This window comes from Myodes glareolus, chromosome 15 (genome assembly GCF_982192425.1).
Source record: "Myodes glareolus chromosome 15, mMyoGla1.1, whole genome shotgun sequence".
NCBI lineage: Eukaryota > Metazoa > Chordata > Mammalia > Rodentia > Cricetidae > Myodes > Myodes glareolus.
Window position 1 is genome coordinate 66008304 of NC_142040.1, and position 26327 is coordinate 66034630.

At 42.1% G+C, this 26327-nt stretch overlaps 1 protein-coding gene across 3 annotated transcripts in view; it reads left to right on the forward strand.

Moving 5' to 3' along the window:
- The window catches only part of Retreg1 (reticulophagy regulator 1), a 157929-nt gene extending 132831 nt beyond the window's left edge, over positions 1 to 25098 (forward strand). For 2 of the 3 annotated variants that reach the window (XM_085676598.2, XM_048457004.3), the window contains 6 exons: positions 15793 to 15919; positions 18052 to 18136; positions 19907 to 20044; positions 21340 to 21404; positions 21636 to 21762; positions 22937 to 25098. In XM_085676598.2, the coding sequence (XP_085532724.2) occupies positions 15793 to 15919; positions 18052 to 18136; positions 19907 to 20044; positions 21340 to 21404; positions 21636 to 21762; positions 22937 to 23430 (1036 nt within the window). In that variant the 3' untranslated portion in view covers positions 23431 to 25098. Of the gene's footprint in view, positions 1 to 3309; positions 3402 to 15792; positions 15920 to 18051; positions 18137 to 19906; positions 20045 to 21339; positions 21405 to 21635; positions 21763 to 22936 lie in introns of all 3 variants that reach the window. The other variant, XM_085676599.2, reaches the window with a different exon arrangement.
- Positions 25099 to 26327: the final 1229 nt, after the last annotated feature.

Genomic DNA, 26327 nt, shown 5'->3' on the forward strand with positions numbered 1-26327 from the left:
TACCCAGGCAAAGCTGAAGGTTAGGGATAAACCTCTAGCCCAAGAGCTATTTTAAGCTTTGCTGTTGCGATGTTGCACATCAAATCTGACAGAACTACTTTGCCGGTGGTACAATACGAGTCCGCATGCATTTATTTTGCTTACTGTGTCCTACAGGATGGTTTTCCGTCTAGCCTCTGGGAGGCGTTCCTTTATCTAGAAGAGGAAAGGCTTGGAAGTGGCAAGGGATGAGTTCTGATCTGGGTGCTACTTTTCTTGCCTGCCTGATTCCCATCAGATTGTTGTCAGGACTAGAAATAACAGAATAAAGCACTAATGTAAGTTTTAGCACTTGTTACATTCTCAATAAATAAGAGGGCTGTCTTTATAGCAGGTATCTTATTAGCTCCTGGTTTGGTTGCTAGGTTCATTAGTGCCTGTCACCTACATGTAGCCATGTTTCTGAAGCCCATGACAGACTGAGCTAGGGGACCGTTGTGGTTTGTGGGGGGAAAAAAAAATCCATCCTGTTGCCTGCTTTCTAAGTCAAATTTTATTAGAGCACTACTATACACTTTCATATAAATATGCCCAGCGAAGATGTGAATGGTTACTTTCTGGCCCTTTACAGAAAATGTCTGCCTACCACTGCTCTAGTATACGACTGCTTCTCCTTTAGAGCTGTGTGAGTTATGAATTAGCTGTATTTATCCCCACATCTCTTGGTGCCCTTTGTTTCTGTGCTGGTAGTTGTGCAACTTAATGATAACTACTGAGATCTCTGCCAGCCTGATCTACAGAGGAAGTTCCAGGACAACCAGGGTTTTTTTTTTTTTGTCTCAAAAAAGCCAAAAAAAAAGTGTATGCAGAACAGTCACAAAGGGGAGAGAGATAACTATTTTAAAAGTTCCTATATTGATTGTGTCATTAAGTTATTACCTGCCTGTAAATAAGTGAAATTAGAAATTAAACATAATACAATCTAAAAATTCTTATATAAATATATGTAAGGAAATCAGTCTTTGTTCCTAGCTCTAGATCATTTGATGACTTTAAGTTCCTACCACTTATATATAAGCGCCCTACTTCCTGGGCTGAATTAGATATCTTTGGGTTTGTTAATCATAAATCAGCTTCCAAGTTAAAAGATGAGTCTATGAATATCAATGCCACACTCTGATTAACATGATCTAGAGTTGACTCATAACCTAGACCACATTGACTAAGAGGGGTTGTTATGTAATACCGAAAAAACACACTACAAGTGACCATTGTTGGTAATGTCATAGCATAGGCGAAGATAGTCCTTAAAAATCCCAGTCATGGGAATCTGAGAATGACTCCCTTAGTTAAGGTGGTTAGGCCTGACGGTTAGCTGTAACCAGCATTTGGGTGTGTTCTCTCTTTCTACCCTAAGTTTTAGAATCTCCAGTGCCGTGTTCACAGTGAAGTCCAAGGTCTTTGCCGTAATCAAATGCAGAGTTTTTTGAGGTGTATTTTACGAACTTTGTCAAACAAGGAAAAAACCCTGGGAAAGATAAACTGTCGGTGATCCTCCCGGATCAAACCTGCTGAGTTTATGGATGGCAGGCCAACAGGGCAACTGCTCCAGGTCACCGTTCCCAAGAGCCTGATAATCAGCCAAGACACCAAGTGGTTCATCGCTTATGAAAGATGAACTACTTCATGGTTCTAACTTTTCTGCATGCTAGAACAACAGGCATTGATATAACCTGATTGTGACATTTTATGTTTTAATATCCTTATAAGACCAGAAAGTAAAAGTGTCTTGCCCTTTTGCCAGCCTATGAGGAGGCCTGTTATCTGGGAACCACTGTGCCTTAGTTCTGACATTATGATAGTGCTGCTGTCCAAGATGCCCCTGCCCGTGAATTACCAGGGATGCTTTAAGCAGTGTTGTTGGCACTGCATATTATTTCCATCTCGAGTTAATATAAAACTCTAAGCCCATTCTTACAAGAAGGTAAATATCCATTTCACAGACATATAGGACTTGAAGTAGTCACTCTCCTCCTGCTTCAGACTTCAGATGCTCTTGGAAGTGTGAAAGCCAGGGCCCACAGATATTTCAGAGGGGACCACGATTCAAAAAAGCAGTCAATGCCTGTTTATGTTCAGCTCCTTATTTGCGGCAAGGAAGCCCAGATTCCCTGTGTGGAATAGTCAGACACCCTACGTAGTGGGGGCCACACTGTAGATCCACCTGTGCCCACCTCTCACAGCCTTTATCATAATTCCTTAAAAGGACACTTATTTCACTAATTCTTATGATACAAGTGTGTTGCGTTTTTTGCATTCCTCCACTTGTCATCCATTTGTATCTTAAAAGTGTTTTTATGGAATATTGATATAAAAGTTAGATGAATCCAAACATATATTTAATCTTTGCCTGGGTGTCTTATGGCTGTGGTAAGTAGAGGGATCACTCTAAACCTCTTGGAATTGGACAGTTTTATTTTTATAGTCCAGGGCATCAAGCCCAGGGAATAGTGCTGCCCACGGTGGCAGATCCTCTCAATCAATTAATGTAACTCCTCACAAGCGTTCTTAGGCCCTTCTCCTACCCTCCTCCCAGGGTGATTCACCAAAAGAATAACTCAAAACAGACACCTGGCAAAGCAACGTTGAAGATCTCTCCCTGTTTCTTTTGTATGTTGTTCATTCAAAAGAGTGACTGTTCATTAGAAAGAAATGGTTTTCTTTTGCCCAACAAGCCTCTTTAGTTTCATTTGACCATGTCTACATTCTCAAAGACCCACTACCTTTGTAACTTTCACCTGGGGTAAGGGTAGAAATGTTTAACATCTATAACTGATCTACTTGCAAGCGTGGAAACAATGCCTGGAGTGGCCAGACTCCCTAAAGGGATGTTCCACAGTAATTCTATTTTTGTGGTTCTGGATGCTCCTTACCCAGGAAAAGTAAATGATTGGGGTTGATCAGAGAGCCATTTATATTATTTTTCCCAATCATGTTCGTATTAGTAACATATTGTACTTTCTGTACAAACGTAAAGCAGAATAGTTATTACCTCTTGTTAGCTGTGTATTTGTGCATCTCAATGTGCCTGTGTACCAAACCCAAGGCCATCTAAAATCATTTTACTGCCAGGCATGTCCAGTATACTGTGACCCTAATGGAGAAGAGGAAGGATTAGGCCCCCCAGATCTGAAGAGATGTGGCCAGTGGGCAATACCCATGACCTCCTTGTGCTTTCCGATATCTCGAAAGTGATTTCCTGAAAGTGCTTTTGGCTAGCTGACGATCTCCAATATACTGCTTGACATTTTACACACACATAAATTGCAGGTGGCGCTCATTAAATTCTCCTGCCCGTCGTTGGCGGAAACTTGAGCCAGCTGAGAACCCTGGTGGCAAAGATAGGTATCTGTCACCCACAGGTAAGAATGAAGGGGCTGAGATGAGCACCTCTGTCACTAGTGTGGTTCTGTCTAGACTGTCCCAGACTCCTTTAGTTGTATTATATTCCGTTTCATTCACGAATACGCATTTAAAAAGGAAGGCTTCTGGAGCCGATTGATAATGTGTGGGAAGGAAGCAGTAGCTGAACTCTTTCCAGGCTGCACTGTGTATGTATGTGTGTGTGTGTGTGTGTGTGTGTGTGTGTGTGTGTGTGGCAGGGGGTGCTAACTACTATATCCTAACTCAGATACACCGAAAATCCAACCCTTTCCATCCGAAGGCAAATTCCTATTGGTGGTTGTGAATATAAGGAAGTGGAGGAAATGTATTCCTATAGAAACATCCTCTATGTCAGGCAGGGAAACTTTACATGTATAGTTTTGTTTTCCTGTCGGACTTCTCGTTGGGGATTAGCTTCTTTCTAGCAGCGTTTGGGGACTGTCACCTTTCCTCATCTGTTTTCTTGATTGTGCACCCCCCCCAATTGATACTGTATCTATCATCCCTTCATGCTGACCTTACATACTACATGCTAATTTACCATAACACAGGCACCGTTTACAGCATACCTTCTTTTCAAAATCTGCTTGAGTTTAGCGAAGCAGAGATGTCACGCTGAAGAAGCAGTTGTCTTTCTGACCGGAAGGGGTGCGGTTGTCTTCATATGGTGTGCTCTTTTAAAAGCTACCGGCTGTATCATTCAACTGCTGGCTTACCTAATAAGAGAAGCCAGTAGATGCACACTTTAAAGAAAGGCCCAAAGCATGAATGACCTACAGCCAAATGATACAACATGTTGCTTAGTGGTTGATATCTGTTCTGTGCAGGAGAGTCATCCGGTTTTGTCATACCCTGGGTTATTTTCTTCATGACATACATCAAAATTAATTTCCATTGGGCTTGATGTTAGACACACTTTACAATGGTTTAGTAGTTCTGTGAGTTTGGGCTGGATGCACTGCTCTGGCCCAGTGCAGTGGGTCCTGTTGCTAAAAAGCAAAATTAGGAATTATGTTAACTATTTTTTTCAATTCTAAAAAACATATTGAAAACAATTGTCACCAGTTTCATACAGCTAAATCAAAGGTCAAAGAGCAGGGAGGGGATATTTGCTCTTAAGCTGAGCTGCAATAAATCCAAGGTTGTAAGTTTGTTGGGAATTGAAGATCGCAAATAGAATGCGGAGTTAGCAAACCCACTCCACAGTATACCAGTTTGCTTTCCGTGAACCCTGTTTCTCGACTCTGATTTTGATCTGCCCTTTGAGAACAGGGAAAATTCTTTCCTGCTTAGGGACAGTGAAGGGTTTGAGTCAGATCTTGGCCTTGGTGTTCAGGAAGGAAGGACGGTTTAGTCTCCTATAGTCTGGTCTCAAGAAAGTGTTTGCCTCATGCTTATGTGAGGCATTGCCTTGCTTAGCCCTTGGCTTATAAAATCTAGTTATTAAACACTAACCAAAGTGGGAACATTGAAAACGCTGGCTTCTTGTCCTCTGGCACTTGAAAGGAATACCACATGTAGCAGAAGAAAGACAACATCCTTCTAGATGGTGGGTTAGATCATCTATGTCTCCCTACCCAAGGTGGCACTGCTTAGTTTAAGATACAGAAGGAAGGATGGTCTTAGGGAAAGACCGATTTCTGCTGCTTTCCAGTTTAGGGAGGGAGGAACAGTGGTGTGTGTGTGTGTGTGTGTGTGTGTGTGTATGTGTGTGTGTGTTTGCATGGGTGTGTGTGTGTATATTTGGTGTGTGTCTCTCTCTGTGTGTGGTGTGTGTGTGTGTGTCTGTGTGTGTGTGTGTTTGTATGGGTGTGTGTGTGTATATTTGGTGTGTGTCTCTCTGTGTGTGGTGTGTGTGTGTGTCTGTGTGTTTCTGTGTGTCTGCGTGTGTAAATATCTATGAAGAACACTTAAGTTGCCCTCAGAAGGTGGAGTCCAGTTTCCCTGGGTTGGAAAAACAGTCCCTCAGCTGGCGCCTGTTTGTCCCTGGCCTGGGTAGAAGAAGCTGCCTGGATAATTGGTCTGAGAAAGTGGAAGCTTTGAATTGAGTGCTATGTAATTTTTTAATCCCCAGCTTGCTTGTTCAATCCTCCTGTTGACACATCCCGTTTGCTTTGTCATGGCTCTAATTCAGTGTTGTGGAGAGAGACATTCCTGTTCTTATTTTGTTCTTTCCCCTCCATATATCCACTCGCAGAGGGATTAAAAACCCTTCTGACACGTTACACTGAGAGATGCTAAAGTCCGTAACCAGATATTGACTGACCTTTCTAAGAAAAATTTAACAGGAATGACCATCAACAGATGTCACTAGCAGTGAGCATGGGATCCTGAGTCACTAGCTGAGAATGAAAGGTCCCAGTCCAAAGCATATTTATAGGTGTGAGGGCTGCACCAGCTGTTTGTCACAGTTGCTAGGTGACAAGTTATTACAAATCCTTTTTTAAAAGTTTCTCACACAGGGCAATGACATGGCTAACTTTCTGAAGAGTGCTGTTTAACTCTAATGTAGATTTTCACACTGTGAAAAAGTCTCCAGCGGTGCTCTGCCAGGAATCTTCTAAGTCTGATTTAAGATGATTATTGGATCACGGATTCATATATAAATATGAATATGAAAAAACTGCAAAGTTACCGGAAAGTGTGTGTGTGTGTGTGTGTGTGTGTGTGTGTGTGTGTGTGAGAGAGAGAGAGAGAGAGAGAGAGAGAGAGAGAAGCACTGTATGGACTGAGCCATATCCCTGGCTCTCTCTCTGCTTGCCTTAGACGGGTCAGAACAGTGGCTGCAAATTCTATAATATGAGTTAGAATCTACTAGGGAGCCAGCATGGCAAAGGTCATAACCCTTCACAATAGAATTTCTGCAAGGAAACAATACCAAATGCACAATGGACACTAACAGACCTCCTGCCTCAGACCATCCATGGCTCCTGTTTCCTCTGGAGTAAAGTGGAGGTCACAGCACCAGTCTTAACTTGCAGGGTGTTGCGATGACTTGGTAAGGGAAGGGATCACTTGGAGGTTATCTAAGACAGCGCTTGCCAGCGGAGCGCTTAGCAAACCGCAGCCACAGTCATGATTATGCAAAAGGATGTAATTTAGTCTGGGAAGCTGGACTAAGATTATAGGATTGCTTGTTGGGGACTGCTTCGAAATTGCTAATGTGCTTGGTAGAGGAAAGAGGACCCTCGATTCCTGAGGCCTGAGTATCCCCTGGAACCAGGGCTGCCCTTTATGTATTTCTATTTTGATGAAATTAGCTTGCAGTTAGGGATAGATGTCCTTCGCCATTCATCTCTGATGTGATCTGCATGTTCCGGGGTGGACAATGTATTTCCTGTGTCAGTCACCCCTGTTTCTTTAATACTGTGACCTTGAGCCACGGAGGTGAAGAATCTGGGCCTCAACCTCTTCAGCAGTAACCTGGGGAACATAAGAAATTGGATGTGATGCTTAAATGAGGTCACTGAGTTTCTAAGAGGCAGGGGAGTGCCTGCCCCTGGAAGGTGTCTGCACCAGTCTTGTGCTGCCCTAACCCCGGTGCTGGAAATGGTTTACTGTGTTTATTTGAGTTGTTATTCAAACTCTTTGGTGCTGTTTCAACTAAAACCTGCTACCTAAATAAAAAATCTTGTCACTCTGTGTGAGCTTTCTGTAATTCTTTTTAATATTTCTGTCTACCTTGCACTTTAAAACATACAATTTCCCATTCTTTCAGCATAGAGCTGCTTTTCGGCTTTATTTTGCTACAGATACCAGAAATAAAGCCGAAAAGCAGCTCTATGTGAAAGGGTATTGATTTCTGTCTCAGAGTGTGTAAAGCGCATGTGCGTGTGTGTGTGTGTGTGCGCGCGTGTGCGCGCGCCATTGTGTTTTCCATCACCGCTGGCTTGGGTAAGCTTCCTGGTGTGTGCACACGTGTGTGTGTGCGCGCGCCATTGTGTTCTCCATCACCGCTGGCTTGGGTAAGCTTTCTGGCTGAGGGCTGCACCTCCTCATCCCGTCTCTGGAGTCAGGAAGATCACAGCATGCACTGGGTGTGTATTCACTGCAGTAAACAGAGGACGTGATGCTGAAAATGACACCGACACATTTGTTTTCAGTATCAGGGCCACTAGTGGTCGGACACAGCGCAGGAGACACGCTAGCACACCACCCCATTTCAGAATGTTTTTAAAATATTCTTTTAAAAAAGAAAACAAACTCTCTTTTTTCATTATACATACTAATCCAAGTTCCCACTCCCTCCCCTCCTCCCATTCCCTCCACTTACTCCCCCCCTCACATCCACTCCACAGAAAGGGTAAGGCACGTTGCTTTGGGGAAGGTCCAAAGCCCTCCCTACTATATCCAGGCTGAGCAAGGTATCCCTCAAAAGAGCACAGCTTCCCAAAAAGCCAATACAAACAGTAGGGATAAATCCCGGTGCTAATGCTAGTGACCCCTAGTCTGCCCCAGCCATGCAACTGTTTACCACATTCAGAGGGACTAGATAAACCCTTATCCAAACTAATCAAAATGCAGAGAGAGAACATCCAACTTAACAAAGTTAGAAATGGAAAAGGGGAAATAAAACAGACACTGAGGAAATTCAGAGAATCATTAGGTCATACTACAAAAGCCTGTACTCCACGAAATTGGAAAATATAAAAGAAATGGACAATTTTCTAGATAGATACCATATACTAATATTAAATCAAGACCAGGTGAACAATTTAAATAGGCCTATAAACTGCAAGGAAATAGAAGCTGTCATCAAAAACTTACCAAAAAAAAAAAAAATCAAAACCCTCAGGGCCTGATGATTTTAGTGCAGAATTCTACAAGGACTTCCAAGAAGTACTCCTCAAAGTGTTCCACATAATACAAACAGAAGGAACATTGCCAAACTCTTTTTATGAGGCTACAGTTACCTTGAGAGAGTTTAGTCAGGTTTCCTTATCTTAGAGAACCCCCTAATGGAGAATCCTGCGTCCTGCACCATGAAGCCACAGACAGCCCATGGTTAAATGCTCAAGACTATGGGCAGGCTTTTTTACTGGGCATGGTGGCATATGCCTATATAATTCCAGCACACTGCAAAACTAGGTTTTAGAATCAAGAGTACTAGGCTAGCTTTAACTACAGAGCAGGCCATCCTGGGCTACATGACATCTTATCTTGGAAACCAAAAAACCCAAACAGAAAGCTCAAACCCTGCTGTTGGTAACACTGTCTTTTTTTAAAAAAAATATTTATTTATTTTGTATACAATATTCTGTCTGCGTGTATGCCTGCAGGCCAGAAGAGGGCACCAGATCTCATTACAGATGGTTGTGAGCCATCACATGGTTGCTGGAAATTGAACCCTTTGGAAGAGCAGGTATTGCTCTTAACTGCTGAGCCATCTCTCCAGTCCGATAACACTGTCTTTTAAAAGATTGTGTATATGTGTGAGTCTGTGATGTGGGATTCCCCTCTGTATGCTGCGAATACCATTGGCTAATAAAGAAGCTGTTTTGGGCCTGTGATAGGGTAGAGCAGAGCTAGGTGGGGAAAACTAAACTGAATGATGGGAGAAAGAAGGTGGAGGCAGAGAGAAGCCATGTAGCCCCGCCAGAGACAGAACTTTACCTCCTAAGCCACAGCCATGAGACGATATTCAGATTGATAGAAATGGGTTAAATTAAGATGTAAGAGTTAGCCAATAAGAAGCTAGAGCTAATGGGCCAAGCAGTGATTTAATTAATACAGCTTCTGTGTAGTTATTTTAGGGCTGAGCAGCCGGGAACAAACAAGCAGCCCCCTACAACAGGTCTGTGTACAGGTGTCCAAAGAGGCTAGCTGTGTAGGATCCCCCTGGAGCTGGAATTTCAGCTGCTTGAGGTGAGTTGTTAGAACTAAGCTCTGGTCCGAGAGAAGTATAGTGCATGCTGAGCCATCTCTCCAGCCCTGATAAGTATCATTTTAAAGGAAAAGTACAAAACAGTGCAAAACACACACAAGAAAGGTAAGAAAAGCCGTTCACACTCATTTGGCCTTTTGAAGCCTCTTGAATGACTCTGAGTCATTGTGTCCTTTGGGGAGCCGGCTTGTAAAACTTGCCCACAGGACCAGTGCGGCACTTTGTTCAGGGATGGTTCTTCCTGGCTTTGGAGCCAGGACCCAGTTGGATACTTTACCAATGACTATGGATTTTGAGGATTTCGAGTCGCGTTGGTGGATGAGGAATCTTCTTGGCACAGACACTGTTCTTTCTAGGCCTTCTGTACAGCCCATTTCTGGTTCTGAGTTCCTCACAGGCAGAGCTATCCATCAATCAATTGAAAATGTCAGGGCATACTCCTGCAGATGGAGTGAGTGCCCTCCCTATCGCTGTGTAGTCCCTTTTAACCACCTCTTTGGCCTGCAAACTCTGCCCTCTCGGATCAATTCAAGGAGGTGGCAGATCCTATCTGGGAGGCTCCTCTCTGCTCTGGGGCAGAGGAGCTGGGCAAGCATAAGATTCTTGGTTCTTCATGTCATTCTCCTTCTTCGTCTAGTGCTCAGGGAAGGGAATAAATCTGGCCCGACACACCGTCTTGCCCAAGTTCTCTCTCCCTTGCTCTCTCTCTCTCTCTCTCTCTCTCTCTCTCTCTCTCTCTCTCTGTGTGTGTGTGTGTGTGTGTGTGTGTAAAATAGAAATTCCACATAATTTTCTCACAATGACTCGCTGGATAAGAAGCCCAGGACACTTATCCATGCAAATTTCTAGGCTTACCCCAAACTGCTCTTTCGCGATCTTCTCAAGTGAGGTCCAGGCTCATTTTAGGAGCTTGCGTGCCAGGCACAGCCAATGAAGAACTCCGAACGGTGGACCTCAACACAGCATACATTTACTAGCTGTAGTCTAACAAGCTCATGGATGAAGAAAGTAACAACATTGTCTTGAAATTCTTTCAGGGCAAAGCTCCTGGCTGTTGTTGAAGGGACTGCTTGTCCAAAGAACCATCGTATGAGGTTGACAGGGGAAGCTGTAAATCCTTCAGCTGTTGACAAAGGACTTCGGGGCTAAGGGCCCAGCAGTAACTTGCTTATTTCGGTTATAGAATGTCTCTTGTCTCAAAACACCGTAGTATTTTCTTTAGAAGGAAAACTTAAGCAAATGGCATTGAGTCATTTTTTTTCTCTCTTTTGATAGAAGAAGCTTTTCTGACTCTAAGGACAAGCCTCTTTGAAAGCTGGTGTGCCTGTTAGGGGACCAGGATCTGTGCAGTGATTTTAACAACTAGGACCGAAGGCATGAGGGAATAGATAACTGAGGCTGGAGGGAACCAGGACTGGCGTGTCCGGGGACCTTTGCGTGTGGCTGCGGTATGCCACCGGCTCATGGCCTGAGGAACACAAGACTGGGATGGAGGTGCAACACATGAACATCACTCTCCTGTGAACCTGGAGTTTGCTTGTTCTGTCTGAGATACTAACAATGACTCGGGTGGCAACTAAAGTCTCTTCCTTAGAACAACCTTCATCATGGATGGCATGTCGTCTTTGGTTAAGAACTTGGTAAAAGTTCAAACTGTTTAGAAGGCTAATGTGCATTTCACTTCCCTATATACGACAGCTGGGCCGTGCTTTGAGTATCCATTAGTCCCAAGGATGGCGATAAGACAGCCATGGGAAAGATGTTGGTCCAGCATTCACAGAGATCATTCCTCTCTTGTGTGTTTCCTGGGCTTTCTAAGAAAACCTGGAGTTTTGTGATGGAGCAGCTGTGCGCACGGACGTCACTGGTGCTAACCAACCACCCGCCACACGTGGGTCTGAGTTTCCACTGAGTGTTGGATTCTGCACATGGCACACTCGGCTTTCCTGGAAAGGGTTGGTCTTGTGTGCGCCTACGCTGGTGTTGGTCAATCACATCTCTTTTCTCTTCATTCCTGGAAGTGGGGAAAGAAGGAATGTTCCTTATTCTCAATGATAGTTTTGTTTTTTAAGGATAGCACTGAATTTATTTGTTGTTTGAAGAGTCGCACTGTTTAAATAGAACTGTGTTGGGAAACCAGGAATCTTGTTCTTAGGTCTCAACTCTGTCCCTAAGTAGGTGAGACAACTTGGGTGGTTTTAATGTTGTTCATGTATGACATGAAGAAATGTGAAAACCAAACATGTTTGACTTTATTCCAAATTGTATAATTCAGTGTTACCCATTCAGACTTGGAGAGTGTAGAGATGTGTGTTCCTATAATAATCACTGTCTAATTTGTTTTTAAAATCTTATTTTTATGTGTTTGGTTGTTTTGCCTGTCTGTATATCTGTGGACCACATGCATGCCTGGTACCCATGAAGGCTGGAAGAGGGAGCTGATCCCTAAAACTGGAGTTACAAATGGCTCTGAGCTGCCACATGTGTGCTGGGAACTCAGCCTGAGTCCTCTGAAAGAGCAACAAGTGCTCCTAACTGCTAAGCTATCTCTCCAACTCCTCTTTTAGTAATTTTTAACAATAAATGCCAGTGACCAATTCCATGTCTCATACAAAACACGTTTCTTCATCTCTGAATTCAGGTTTTCTATTCAAGTCCTATCAAATTTTATTTGGTACAACCTGAACATTTATTCTTCTCTCCAACATTTCTTGCATTTTCCAAGATCATTTGGCGAGGAAATATTTTCCAGCTGTGTACAATGAATTCCTGTTTGGGATTATAACAACTCAGTTGTCAATAAGAATTATTTGCTGTGCTAATATTGATGTGGGAAACAAGGGGATGTGCTATTTAAAAATATCACATGAGACTTTCTCAGAATGAAGAAATCAAGCGGTTTATCGCGTCAGTAGAAATCAGTGGTGAGGTGAATATTTCATTCCCAGCAAATGATGGAATCTCTAGACACAGGGAGCGAAGCAATAGCTTTGGTATCTAAGTTGTAGAAATAGTGTATTCATCATAATGAAAGACATTATATAACAAAGGGGAAACTTGGTCATATTTATTGAAAATGGGAATAAATAAACAGATTATGTTCCCTTGAAGTCCATCAAAAAGATCCTTAACACAATCTCTGCAGTGGTTATCTAACTATTGCATGAGGGTCAGAGGCTCATTACTTACTAAATAAAATATATGATGGTATCCTTGAGACGCGAATCCTAAAGACAGCCTTCCAAGAAACGTTGTGGCATCTGAACAATGAACTGAAAAATGTTTCGTGTTTTTACCCAACAGAAATATTGTCTTTATTTCACAGGTAAATAAATGAGGACAAAGCTAGAAATATTGTATTTAGGCAGTAATGTATAAAACTTGATCTACTTATGTGAGAAAACTATTCATGAGATAAAAAGCAGTATACATTTTAGTTTAAAAGTTGAAAGAGATAAAAATGCTATATATATATATATATATGCATATGCAGACACACATACGCACATGCGTGTATGTGTAGCTTTCGTGGCCACAGAATGTTGATTTTCACATCAGCGTTGCTCAAGTCAAGAAGCTGTGGTTAGGACCTAGGGATCTCCTACGTCTCTGGCTCATGTCACACGCTTTGCTTGGTCCTCTCCTTGAAGTAACCACCAATTTTATTTTAAACATTCTAATTACATTGACTTATTCATGTGAAGGGAGGCGTGTGTGTGATGCAACGGCACACATGTGGAAGGCAGAGGACAACTTGTGGGAATCAGTTCTCCTCTTTGCCATGTAGATCCCTGCAGTTAAAATCACGCCACGAGGCTTGGCAGTAGGTGCCTTTGATGCTGAGTCATCCTGCCCGTTGCCCAAGTAACCGGTCCTTCCCACCGCACTGCATGCATTCTTCTGAGATTTTTCTTATGGGTATTATCATTATGAAGTGACTCGTAAAGCCAATGGGTCCAACGCATTCACTTTCCCTGCTGTTTTGTCTTCCACTGCCTGAACACAGCTCCCTTAGCGACTCATTTTCCTGGAAAAAGTCTATTTCAAATCTGAGTGAGACAGCAAAAATGTTCATTTCATTTTAATCTTTGAAGATCAATACTCAGAATCATTCTGTTATATTTTTGACTGACTTGGTAGAACTATGTTTACCAAAGAGTTCAACCCTATCCTTAAATACAGATCGTATAGAGAAACAGGGATGAACGTGTGTGTCATCCCATAGCCCCATTAAGCTGGACAGTGGTCTAGCTGTGTCAGTAGCAACAAACCTGACACATAATAATAAATAATAAATAAAATAACCCCAGCTTACCAACCTTGCATTTCTTCCTCCGTGCTGATTTTGTTCTCTTATATAAAATCTTACCTCATTAAGCAGACATTCTGGTAGGATTTTGTTACAGATAATGGTTTCTTTGCTATGTACTTCATGTTCTTATAATAGGTCTGGAATCGTTAACCAGATATGCAGGCCTGGTGTGTGATTTGCTCACTAATGAAAACAGAAGTGCTCATTGGCTCAAGACAGGGTAATGCTAATAGACATCAACTATTTCTTAAAAGTCAGACCTCTCCACACATTCATTACTCATGGCATGAGAGAAGTCATCTGGCCGTTGTCTACCTGGTGGAAGAACCTCAGCTTGGGCAACTAACATTTTGGGATCATCTGGCAGAACATTAATTGTGGTAACGAGAAAGGAACGTGGAACATGCCCTCCTTTTAGTACGGTGACATTCATTTACACTTAGATTTTAATTAATTAATTAATTAATTAATTGAGGCAATGCTGACTGAACCGGGGCCTTGGGAGGCAATCATTTTACCACTGGGCTATCTATAGCTCTAGCTGCCTTGTGTGTTCTCTCAATTCCTCCGTTTCTTTTGCTGCTTAGTTGTTGTTGTTGTTATTATTATTATTATTTTATTTTGAGACAAAGTCTCACTAAGTTGCCTAAGCTGTCCTTAAATTTACTCTTTAGCCCAGATAGGCCATTGACTTAAAATTCTCAGCCTGCCTCAGTCTGCTGATTAGCTGGGATTACAGGCCTGCATCACCAGGGCCAGCAAATCTTATATGAAAATTAATTGAAGAATTGACCTACTATTAAACATATTAACAAAACTTGTATATTCTGTTATTCTATATGTGCATAGCTTCCCTGTAGTTGAGCACTAAGAGCCAAGGCCATTTTGCTTTGGGGCCACTGGGGTTGAATCCAGAGATGAGCCTCGCTCTGAAACCCTTCCATGACAGTTCACTAGTGTCTTCCTTTGGAATCCTCTCTGAATTTGTTTATTGTATGTCCCCGGTTCTGCGATGGTACAACCTTCAACATGGTAGGATGAAGTTCTCTTCCAGATTGTGGATTTGAGACTTTTTACCAGAACTCGTATTTTCGTGAGTTGGGATTGTAAGCGTCAGTTTTCAGAGGCTGGTGCCGCTGTCATTTCATAGAAGGTTGTGATTCTGTGAACGGAACGTTTCCAGTGTTCAGGTCCCTGAGATTTCTGTGAAAATGCAAAGGCCAGGGCATGGCTCACTGCCAAGCTCGGGATCGCATTCAACACATTTGATGACTAGGAAAAGATACTTCAGAAAAATGGGGAGCACTGGACTGCTGAGATGGCTCAGCAGAGGGAGACATTTGCTGTGAAAGCCCAGACACCCTGGGAGTGACCCTCAGAATCACAACATACCTTACAAAGTTGAGGTCTGTCTTCCACTTCCACTCTGTGGCACTCTTGCCCCCTCCATAACACAGCATATGTGTGTGTTTATGTACATACATGCTAATTTTGTTTCCATTATTACAAAGGGGGGGTTACTGTAAGACACCATGGAATCAGCAGTTTTCCTAGAGTTGGCCAAGCTACTGCATATATTAAAAACACATTGTTTGTATTATCAATCATTGTACGTCCAGTGTCCCTATTTCTTTAAACGTGCTGCGGCTTCTTATCTTTAGGATTTGTTTTCAACAAGCACTTCAAGGCCCAGCACGAGCTGTGCCTCCTCCCCATAAGCTTCATACATTGATTTTCTGCTGGTTCCCTTGGGCGGTGCTGCACCGAGGCTCAACCGGGTAGCTCTTTCAGCGTTCGCCATCCTCGGGTCTCTCCAGGGACTGGGGTGTTCTCTCGTCAGTAGTTGGGTGAAGTGCTAATTCATTCCAGATCTGAGCTGGAAAATGACTCCTTTAGAAAATACGCCCCAAAGCCCCAGTGCTGGCCTCCCCAGTGTTTCCCACATTGTAATCAGATAATGAACTATGTAGCTCCTTGTTTCTCTTGGCATCCGAGAGTCTTTTGACTTGGGTATCAGGCTGGTTTGGCCCTCTGCAATCAGAGCATAAAGAAGCCAACAGTCGTCTTCCGTAACTACTTATGGAAGCCACAAGTGCTCAGTGGGTGGACACTGGTGTTGGTGTTACTGTTGCTGAAGTTCAATTGCATCTTCTCTCTCTCTCTCTCTCTTCAGCTGGGAAGTTGTCAATTCCAAGCCAGATGAAAGACCAAGACTGAGCCACTGCATTGCAGAATCATGGATGAATTTCGGCCTGTTTCTTCAAGAAATGTCTCTTTTTAAACAGCAGAGCCCTGGCAAGGCAAGTCTTGAAATCCTCCATGTAGCGTGGGAACAAAGGAGGTGACCTGGTTTAGCTGGTAAAGATGTGAACTTGAAACAACTGAAGAACTGGCTTCATCACGGCTCAGATGTAGTCACATGAGAAACTCTTGAGCATTTATATATTGTAGGGATTGACTTAGCTCACTGCTAGGAGGAATTATGATTGGGCTTTGCCATTCTTAAAACCAAAAGGGAATGGAAAGAATTGTCGTTAAGAACGTTGGTTCTCATCTGTCCTCTAGTTTGAAGTGGAAGGCGGCTGAGATGAGCACATAGTCCTTCCAGGGTTTCCGAGGTAATCAAAGCTCACTCGCAATCTAAAGCTGTAGTAGAGATTCAGGTTCGGTTTATTTTCGGGAAACTTGCGGAATGTGGTGGATCACAGCAACCCCAACGCTTTGGTAGGTAGGAGGATCATGCACTCAGGGTCAGCCTGGGCTACCCTGCAAGATCCCCATCCTGAAATAACAAAAGAGAGAAAGAATGAAGAACCAAACAAGCTTTGGCAAAAACATTCATTCTAGCTATAAAACAACTGGATAAGGTTTTGTTGTTTTTACTGGTTTTTTTTTCTGATTAAGATAAAAACTCACTCAGGGAAGAGTCTCACGTGATGAAAGGGATTGCAGAGAGAAGGGCACGGTTGACTGCGACCTGTGGCTTTATCTGGGGGAGGGGCAGCGCCATCACCAGACCTTGCTGGTTCCAGTGCTCCTTTTAAGACTGAATTATCCACCAGTAGCTGGAAGGTAGAGCTAGAAATATCAGCATTCAGATATCCATGCTATGTATAGGCAGTCTCATAACTTCACTGTTAAGTAATAGAACAGCCCATGGGAAGATGTGCATATTGAATTGGCAGTGCTGTATCTGTAAGGATTTCTTTAACGGTGAACACTCGGTGTGGAATTGACACACGAGGGCCTTCGTAGATTGTAGTGCTTAGTTGACCAGCATGACATGATCACATATATTTTGAGAAGATTCTGAACTTATTGGCTTTGGATTACATTAATGTGCCCAAGGCCATTAGTTAAGGGTGACAATGCTACAGGATATAGGTGATGACAAATCCTTTCTCAAAGCCAGCTTCTGGGTGCATGACTGTATCGTTATTGCCTTATTTCTTCCTTTGGCTTTGAACATTTCTTCAATTTCATTTTTTTCAAGGACCTATGCTTTTTTTCTGAATTAGGTTTTTAATTTTATTCCATGTGTTCACCTACAATTTATATAGCCAAATGGAATGAAATACTTGTTAACTTGAAATTAAGAGTCCTTATTCTTTTTTTAAATCAGTTCTTGACCAGAGATAAGTACTTCTTCCTATTTTTAAAGGCCCCCCCCAGTAAATTTACTTGGCACTTTAACTCAGTACTTAAATTTAAAACAATGCATAAAAATGAGATGGTTTGTGAGTAGATTGTGAAAAGCAAGTGACGACTTAAAAGATCAAACTTTTCTATCTTGATGTCTCTCGTGTGAGTTAGGACAGTTTTCTATAAATTCTAAAATTTCTCAAGACAGCCAAAGATTTTGTGTTTTGCCTTGTGATTGACAAAGAGGGGGGGAAAGAATTAGATATTACTGCAGAAGTTCCGGTTTACTTGCATTTAACTCTGCGGTAACCTAGATGTAGGTGGATACAGTTAGGAAGGATTACAGCGTTCACAGATTTGTGCCAGAGGTTTTCCAGCAGAACAAATGACGTCAGAGTCATATAGATACTCCTATAGCATGCTTTGGCCTGTCTGTGGATCTTAATGGTTTTACAGTAGTAATCAAAGTACAGATTTACTTATGAGGCTTTAGTAAAAGTTGTTCCTGGGGACATGTTACTATTTGAGTCTCTTGCACCTGGCAGCAATATATCAACAGGCCTGAGTAAGGGAACTTGTCATTCTTAGTGTCGGAATTAGCTCCTCTGCCTGCAAATTGTTTGTTATGAAGTGTTAAAATGCCTCTGTAGTGTTTCTAAGTACAAAGGGTGCTGTTCGAGAAGCGTGCAACATACATAATGGAACATATATAGATACATATCATACATGTATTCTACAGTGTTTTGTTTTTGCGTAAATAACTGTCCCATGCTATTTCTGTTACTTCTAGTTTTGTCTCCTGGTCTGCAGTGTGTGCACATTTTTTACAATCTTGGGAAGTTACATTCCTGGGGTCATACTCAGCTACCTACTGTGTAAGTATTGTAGTAAAGTATAGTATACTTTGCTAATTTGTGGGACACATACGCCCTCATTAGTGCTAATCAGATCTTCTGTAGTTTGGAAGAGAATAGGTGTGCTCTGAATTATCAAACAAATCAGATTTTTCACCCAATGCCTGTTATTTCTTGTCTCTAGAGACATTTATATATAAACAGTTGGGGGAACAAATGAAAAATGCAGAATCATAAGAATAATGTTAAATTATATCACTGAATGCATAACTAAGCAATATGCTCCATGGTGCACATAGACTTGCACTTTTGCCTTCATGCATTTTCTCTGGTGCCAAAGATCAAATCACAATGAGATACCAGTGTAGCTATGCCAGAAACATCAAGTATTAGCAATGTTACAGGGCAACCTGACTTCTCGCTTATTAGTGGTAGGTTGGTAGAACGATGCAATCATTTCAGAAAACTGTATGGCTGGCTATCCCACAATTAAGTGTTACCCAAGAGAGACAGCTGGATTCATCTCTGCAAATACACACACGTGTTCATCGCAGGCTTGATTTTGGTAGCACAGAGAAATACCCTTCGTATGAGCCTTCCAGAGACATGGATAAATCGTGCGATATCCATGTTATGGATTAGTGCCCAGTGCTGAACACTGATACATGCAACATTGTGGATAAATTTCAAAGTAATTAGCCCGAATGGGAGAAGCCAGAGCATGCACTGTGCAGTTGTATTTGCATATAATCCCGGAACATTCCAAATAATGATTAGTGGAGAAGTAGACCCGCAGTTGCTGGGGATGGGTTGGGTGGGATGAGGCCAGGGAGAGGAGAAAGGCCGAGAGGAAGGATTAATGAAGACATGAGAATACTTGCCTGCACTACACTGTTTACTGTCTCAATTGTTTCAGGGACTCTTAGTTGTTTCCATGTCAGAACCTACCAAATTGTGTACTGTATGTGTAGTCTGTTATATGTGAATTAAAACCTCAAAAATATCTTCACATTCAATATTCTGCTTTTCCTAAAACACATGAAGATCTGGTGCGGTTACCTCTGGGCCAGGCAGTACCTCTCTCTGCTAACCTCACAGTTCCTGTCTCACGCTGGCTTCTGAGTTTCACTGGGCTCTAAGGATAACTGAGTAAGAGATGACGTTGCCCAACAACAAAATAACAAACCCAGAAAATACAGTGCAGCCAGTGTGGCCTCTTCCTTCCTTGCGTGTTCCTAATGCACGGCACACCTAGCAGGTGACTGCAGCTCAGACTCAGTCTTCAGAGAGAACTCATTGACTTGATCTGCATCATGTAGGGAAAAGTGGGAAAAGTTCTGGACAGAACTAGGTAAACATTCTTACCTTGTTTGCGCTGAGTTCAAATACAAGCCCAGCAACCTCATGGGACACCATCCCAGTGTTACTGAAAACAGGCTAACAATAGGAACTTATTTCCTCATGGTAAATGGCAATAATAAATGAAGGTACTATGCCAGTTGAGAGCTTCAATTTTCAAGGTAAACAATTAAGAGGGAAAAAAAATCAACCTAATACCAAGTTTAAAAACAATAGCCATGAGTGTGAGTGTGTGTGTGTGTGTGTGTGTGTGTGTGTGTGTGTGTGTGTTTTCATCATAGAGTAACAATAGAAAACTTATTTGATGGAGGGGTTACCCTAAGAAGAAAGTTGCTATTTCCCCCATGAATTAAGCAGTATCTTGTAACATACTAAAATGTAAGCATTCAAATCAAACCCTTTACCTGTGTGATTTTCTTCTTTATATTTCAGTACTGTTTGCTTTTCTGTGTCCACTGTTTAAATGTAATGATATTGGACAAAAAATCTACAGCAAAATCAAGTCCATCCTATTGAAACTAGATTTTGGAATCGGAGAATATATTGCCCAGAAGAAACGCGAGCGATCGGGTAGGTACAGCTTGAGCCTTAGTTCCCGGCGGGAAATGAGACTTTTCCCTCAGTGGTGCCGGTAAAGTCAGCCCACCCGAGTGTGACCTGTGTAGGTTTCCCTATATAGGATTTATTCTTTTCTCAAACGTACAACTAAGTAAATTTTAAACTATGCACTGTGCATGTTCCTAGTGGCCAAGAGGGCATGGAAAGGTTTTGAGAGTCAGAGGCTGGGGGCACCACTGCGGGACAGTAGCTCCAGTCAGGAGTCCCAATGAAACAGAGGCCCCCTACCCAAGAAACACACTGGACTGCGACTGTCAGCATTCTGTCCTGGAAGGGAGAAGGGCTCATGAGTTCCCACCCTTCTCTGAGGTGTGATTGACAGCTAGCAATGGCTGCAGGAAGGGTGTCACTTTCTGAGCAGTGTAGCACTGATAAGTTGTCCATGTTTCAGTATATAACTTCCCCCACCCCCGTGCTCATGCAGGTATCCCTGATTAAGCTCGGGTCACACGCAATGACGGCAAGAAAGGAGGAAGGAGACACGTGGGGAAGAAGGGCTTCAGCAGGAGGATGGGGAGGAGACGGGGTGACAGGGACGTGAAGGGTTGAAATCCACTGCACCCAAATATGAAGCTGTCAGTGAACAAAAGCATAAATAGATCGCAGAGCACACACATTGGCAGGGGAAGGAGAAAGGGCTTCAACAGCTCTGTTTTGTTTCTTGTGATGCACTTTGTTTTAATTTGAGTTGGATTATTGAAAATGTCAGGGGTAAGGGTAAGTGTGGGCGCCATGTAAGAGCAGACTGAATTAATAAAGGAAAGAAAAGGGGTGGTTCCAGTGTGATTTTAAAAATTAAATATCATATATAATATATAAAATATATCTATATCTATCATTATTTATCATCTATCCATCTATCATCTATCATCTATCTATCTATCTATCCATCCATCCATCTAACTATGGCTTTAGAGTTTCTCAGACTATAGTATGCAGCAGAATGACCTGAAGGAGCATGCAGCATAGAGTATGGGCCCGACCACAAAGGAAGTCTAGGATAGCGGCCGAGAGCCTGTATTGCCCCTGAGTCCCCAGGGCTGCTGCTGCTGGCTGGTGCTATAAGAACGTAGATGTCCATCATTTCCCCTGGAAAGCAATTGTTTGCAAATATGTGAAATTTCTTCAGTACAGACAGCTATAGGGAAGGGCTAGAAGGTTGGATGTGAGGAGAATATATTAAAATAAATGCACTATATCCTGAGTTTGGAAGGAAACTAAATGCTTCCCTTTTTTCCCCTCAACAGCAACAGATAAAGAAAAAAGTCCCAAGGATGACAGTGAATTAGACTTTTCAGCTCTTTGTCCTAAGGTATTTTTGGTCAATTTGTGTCTGTGTGGTTCGGCCATTTATTTACAGAAAGTACAATGATTGTTCTAATAGACTTATATATAACCCGGGTTATCCTGTTTTTCAAGATGGTTGGATAATCCCAAAGGAAGAAGTGCTCATTTTTTATTTTAAAATTTAGCGGGTTAATATGGACTCTTTAAAGGGTCTTCTTGAGTTTAAAATGTGCCACGGCTATTTCTCTTGACACAGATTAGCCTCACTGTTGCTGCCAAAGAGTTATCTGTGTCTGACACAGACGTGTCCGAAGTATCTTGGACTGATAATGGGACCTTCAACCTTTCAGAAGGGTACACTCCACAGACAGACACTTCTGATGGTAAGCTGATGTGCCTGGGTTCTCTGACTTTTATTGGTATTGGATAAATGTAACAGTACTCCAATTCTGTCAGCCACCTAGTGGGTAAATAATGTGGAGTATTTGCACAATGGAATGTTGCTTGGATTTAAAATTGACTGAAGTACTGATACTTGCTATAGCATTGTGAACCTTGAAAGCACTGTGACATAGTTTCTGTTCCATGATCATATATATCTTCTTTGATTTAAGATAATTACCATATGGGCTAGGGAGATGGCTCAGTCGTTAAGAGCCCTGGCTGCTCTTCCTGAGTTCAATTTCCAGCAACCTCGTGGTGGCTCACAACCATCTATGATGAGAGCTGGTGCCCTCTTCTGGCCTGCATGGGTAAATGCAGACAGAACACTGTATACATAATAAATAAATCATATATATATATACACATATATATATATCTTTTAAAAGATAGTTACCATCTTCAGGAAGGATGCAATTATTATGATGAACACTATATTAGTTCCGTTACCCATTGCTGTGACAAAGCCCCTGTCGATGAACTCAGAAAAGCCTGGATTTGGGCTTAGAGCTTAGGTCAAGGTAAGAAAGCATGGTGGCAAGTGCTGCTGTAGCTGCAGTGGCGAGAACATGAAGCCGATGGTCACATTGTGCCTGCAGTCAGGAAGCAGGTATAAATGCATCCTGGTGCTCAGCTTGCTTCCTCCTTTTATTCAATCCAGTCTCGTGGACTTAGTTCTTGAGAAGTTGCAGACCACAATCAGGGTGGGTCTTCCCTCCCTGTTAAATCTCCCTGGAAACATCTTCATGGACATGCCCAGAGGTGTGTCTCCTAGGTAATTTTAAGTCCAATCAAATCGACAATGAGGAGTATCAGAAACTCCGAAAGTTTAGTTAAAGCCCATGGCTAATAGTAGGCAAAGTTTATTGTCTTTGCATACACTATTTCATGCAATAGGAAACCCAAAGGTAAGGAAGGACGTACAGTGTTTGTCTTCTTGCTGAGAGATACTGCCATAGAGTCAGCAGGGGTCCAATATGTAGGTTAGAATGATTCTGGTAGACCGAGGAAGCCGGATGAATGCGAAGTTGCTCAGAGGTCTCAGTCATTTTAGACAACGCAAACTTCAAATGTCTTCTGGCACTCATGCGTGAATCTCTGTTACACATTTTACAGACCTTGACCGGCCCAGTGAGGAGGTTTTCTCTCGAGATCTTTCAGATTTTCCGTCTCTGGAAAATGGCACGGGAACGAACGATGAGGATGAGTTAAGCCTTGGCTTACCCGCCGAGCTCAAGAGAAGAAAGCACCAGCTGGACGGTGGGCACAGACCAAGCAAAGGCGGCCGGTCAGCAGCTGGCCTTTCTCTTCCTCTGAACAGTGACCAAGCCCTTCACCTGGTGAGCAACCTGGCTGGTGATGTCATCACAGCGGCAATGACTGCTGCCATCAAGGACCAGCTCGACGGGGCCCAGCAGGCTCTTGCTCAGGCCGCACCCACTATAGGAGAGGACACAGACACCGAAGACGGTGATGACTTTGAACTACTTGACCAGGCAGAGCTCGATCAAATTGAGAGTGAACTGGGACTAACACAAGACCAAGACACAGAAGCACAGAACAGTAAGAAGTCTACGGGCTTCCTTTCAAATCTCCTTGGAGGCCATTAACCTGGGAATCAGCTTGCGGCAAAGCACAGACGAACCACCCAAAAATTCAGACAAGCAGGGAAAACAGACAAACAAACAAACAAACAAAAAAAAAGGAAAACAATTGTATTGTAAGCTTTAATTACTTCAGATTTTTTTTGTTTTCTTTTCCTTTCTGTAGTGAGTTGGATATGTATCAACTGATGATAGACTGACATTTCTGATAGCTATTTTTTATGTAATAAGCATGGAAATGAACTTTATAGTATACGAACTATATAGTATATATACACACTGTGGTGTCATAAGTGAAGAGGGGTTGTTTTTAAAGAGAAGAGGAAAAAACCCACCCAAACCCACCCAACTTAAGATAGTTCTATAAGTATTCATTATCATTTTCAAGCATGCAGAGATTTATCACAACCTGCTGACAAGTAACAATTGTGAACCAATGTTGTATCAGCTCCCGTATTGCTTAGACTTGGAAGTAGTTTTTCAAACCTCCTTAGATTTTAATGAAAAAAAGGAGAAATTATCAAGATGTTTATAGTTTGAAGGGCTTGGGAAATGCTCTCAAAATTAACTTTCTAAGAAAAACCTTAAAAATAACTCCTACCTATCTGCCGAACTATGTCCATGTTATTTCTGCAGATGTAGACCTAGGCTTACAGGTAAAGTGGCGTTCTCCACGATGGCCACATCTAACCTTCCAAGGGGTGGTATCGACCCACAGGAAGCAAGCAGCTATGAATCCTGGAACGATGCTCTGGTTTCGTTCCTTTTTGTCATGTTTGCAATGGGGCGGTTGTAAGTGCCAATCTCTTTGGCACCCTCAGATGTAAGTAAAAACCTGATGTTTTTGTCTCGCGAAATGAGCTGCTGGTGCGTCCTGGGAGTGATGTGGTCATCCGTAAAGAAAACAGCTGTTTTCCTTCTTAGTTTGCAGGCGTAGAGGAGAGAAACGTGCTTCAATTTTAAAGTTTATTTCTTGCCACTGCAGTCTAACTATGTAATCTGTTTCTTACTGGGAAGCTAGAATATATTTTTTCTTTAATTTTTTGATCATCTTTACATATTCAAATTTGACTTACAGTGGAAACCAAGATAGTTGTTTTTTTGTGAAATGATCTTTTAGTACTGGGGGACCATGTCAGCAACTATCTTAAATCTTCAGTTAGAGCTGGCATTTCTACACAGACACACATGAGCCTTAGCAGGGAAGGGTTATCTAAGACTATAGAAAGCTGTGTTCTCTTTTGGTTTCATCCCTTTTATTTCTAAAGATTAATGACAAACAACTTGAAATTTTAATGTACCATCTCTTATTTATTTTTTTCTTTGTGAGGTATTAAAATATCTGTTTATCTGTCTGTCTGTCTATCTATCTATCTATCTATTGCCAAATGTAAAAGGGAGAGAAGTTACCGAAGACTTTTAAGGCTTGCTTTTTTCGATTGACGTTCTTTGCTTATGTCATTAGTGCCTCCCGACTGTGTTCGGTGTCCTTTATTGATACAAAGTGAGCCTGTGCCTTCATTATCTTGCCCGTTTTGGTACCAGTGTAAATTTGTGTTTGAAAATCTTGGAACTGTGTGAGTCTGCGAAGACTATATCTGAATTCTATTCAATACATTTGCTGGATGTGAAGAAAAATACAGCCACGTATTTATAAAATAGTTGTTACCAGTACTTCTTTCTATGTGTTCGTTTTTTTTTTCCAATTTAGAAAATACCCTTAGTCGTCACATTAATACAACACCAACAAAGGTCACCCAGTATCTTCACTAAAGAACAAACAAGAATTCTAATGGTCAGCGATGAAAGAACGTGTGTGAAGTCACTTGCCACGCTTACAAGATAAGCTAAAAAATGTTGAATCGCGATAGTTCAGACAAAAATCCAGTCTAAGATATTACTAGATACAAAGTAAATGTTGTAGGGGAAAATAGTCACTGTTAAGGGGGAGTGCCAGAGGGGTGCACGGTAGTCTCCTGCATTTCAGCATGACCTGTTCGAGCATCTGTGATCGTCCGTTTACACAGGACAGAAAGAAAACTCCACTCAGACTTTCATTTCAAATGTAGGATGTTGAGGTGTTTGTGTGCTTTCTGTGGGGACAGTGCTTCTACTTTTAGGCTATCATAGCGAATAAACCCCAAGAGTGAACCAGTCCAGCAGGGAACTGCATATCCGTTGCCATGAGAATGTATACAAACTGTAGTATTTTCTCAGTATGCCAACAGCTGAATCAAGCCTGGCTTGCAAGATCTGGGTGGAACGTCATTAAAATCTGAACTATTTTAATTGCTGAGGAGTTACAGAAAAAGTTTTCTCATTTCCTAGAGAAAAGGCTGAGGAAAACCGTGCGATGGGAACAGCACACACGGACCATAAATTTTGGTAAGAGAACCTGAAGTCTGAGGTGGAAGGTTAGTCGGGGCCTGCACGTTGTCCTTCTAAATCACTTCTGCGTTTACCACACTACAAGTCTTCTAATAGGATGACATTTCATTCTGCCTCCTTTTGCAGAATATGGAGAAAGCAATCTTTTATAAAAAGCTTTATAGTTAGCAGATATCCTCATATTTAGGTATTATGCAGAGACTTGTTGCAGGAAGGTTCTTTTTATGTTGCCCAAGTTGGTCTTGAACTCAGGGCAGTCTTACTGACTCAACTTTGTGAGTGCCGAAATTAAGGCACTTATTTAAATATGCATACTTATTTAAATGAGCACAACTTTCTCCTTTTTGAAAACTGTTAAACATTAGCATGCTGCTGTTTCTTGGTTAGAAGTAAATACAAATTCAGGAAAAACTATTGCAATATTTCTGACTGTAATTGGGCACACAGTCCAGCTTTATCAGCTGCAGGACATTACCCTGAAACTGAGGAATCTTTTGTCATGGATCATGGAAGTC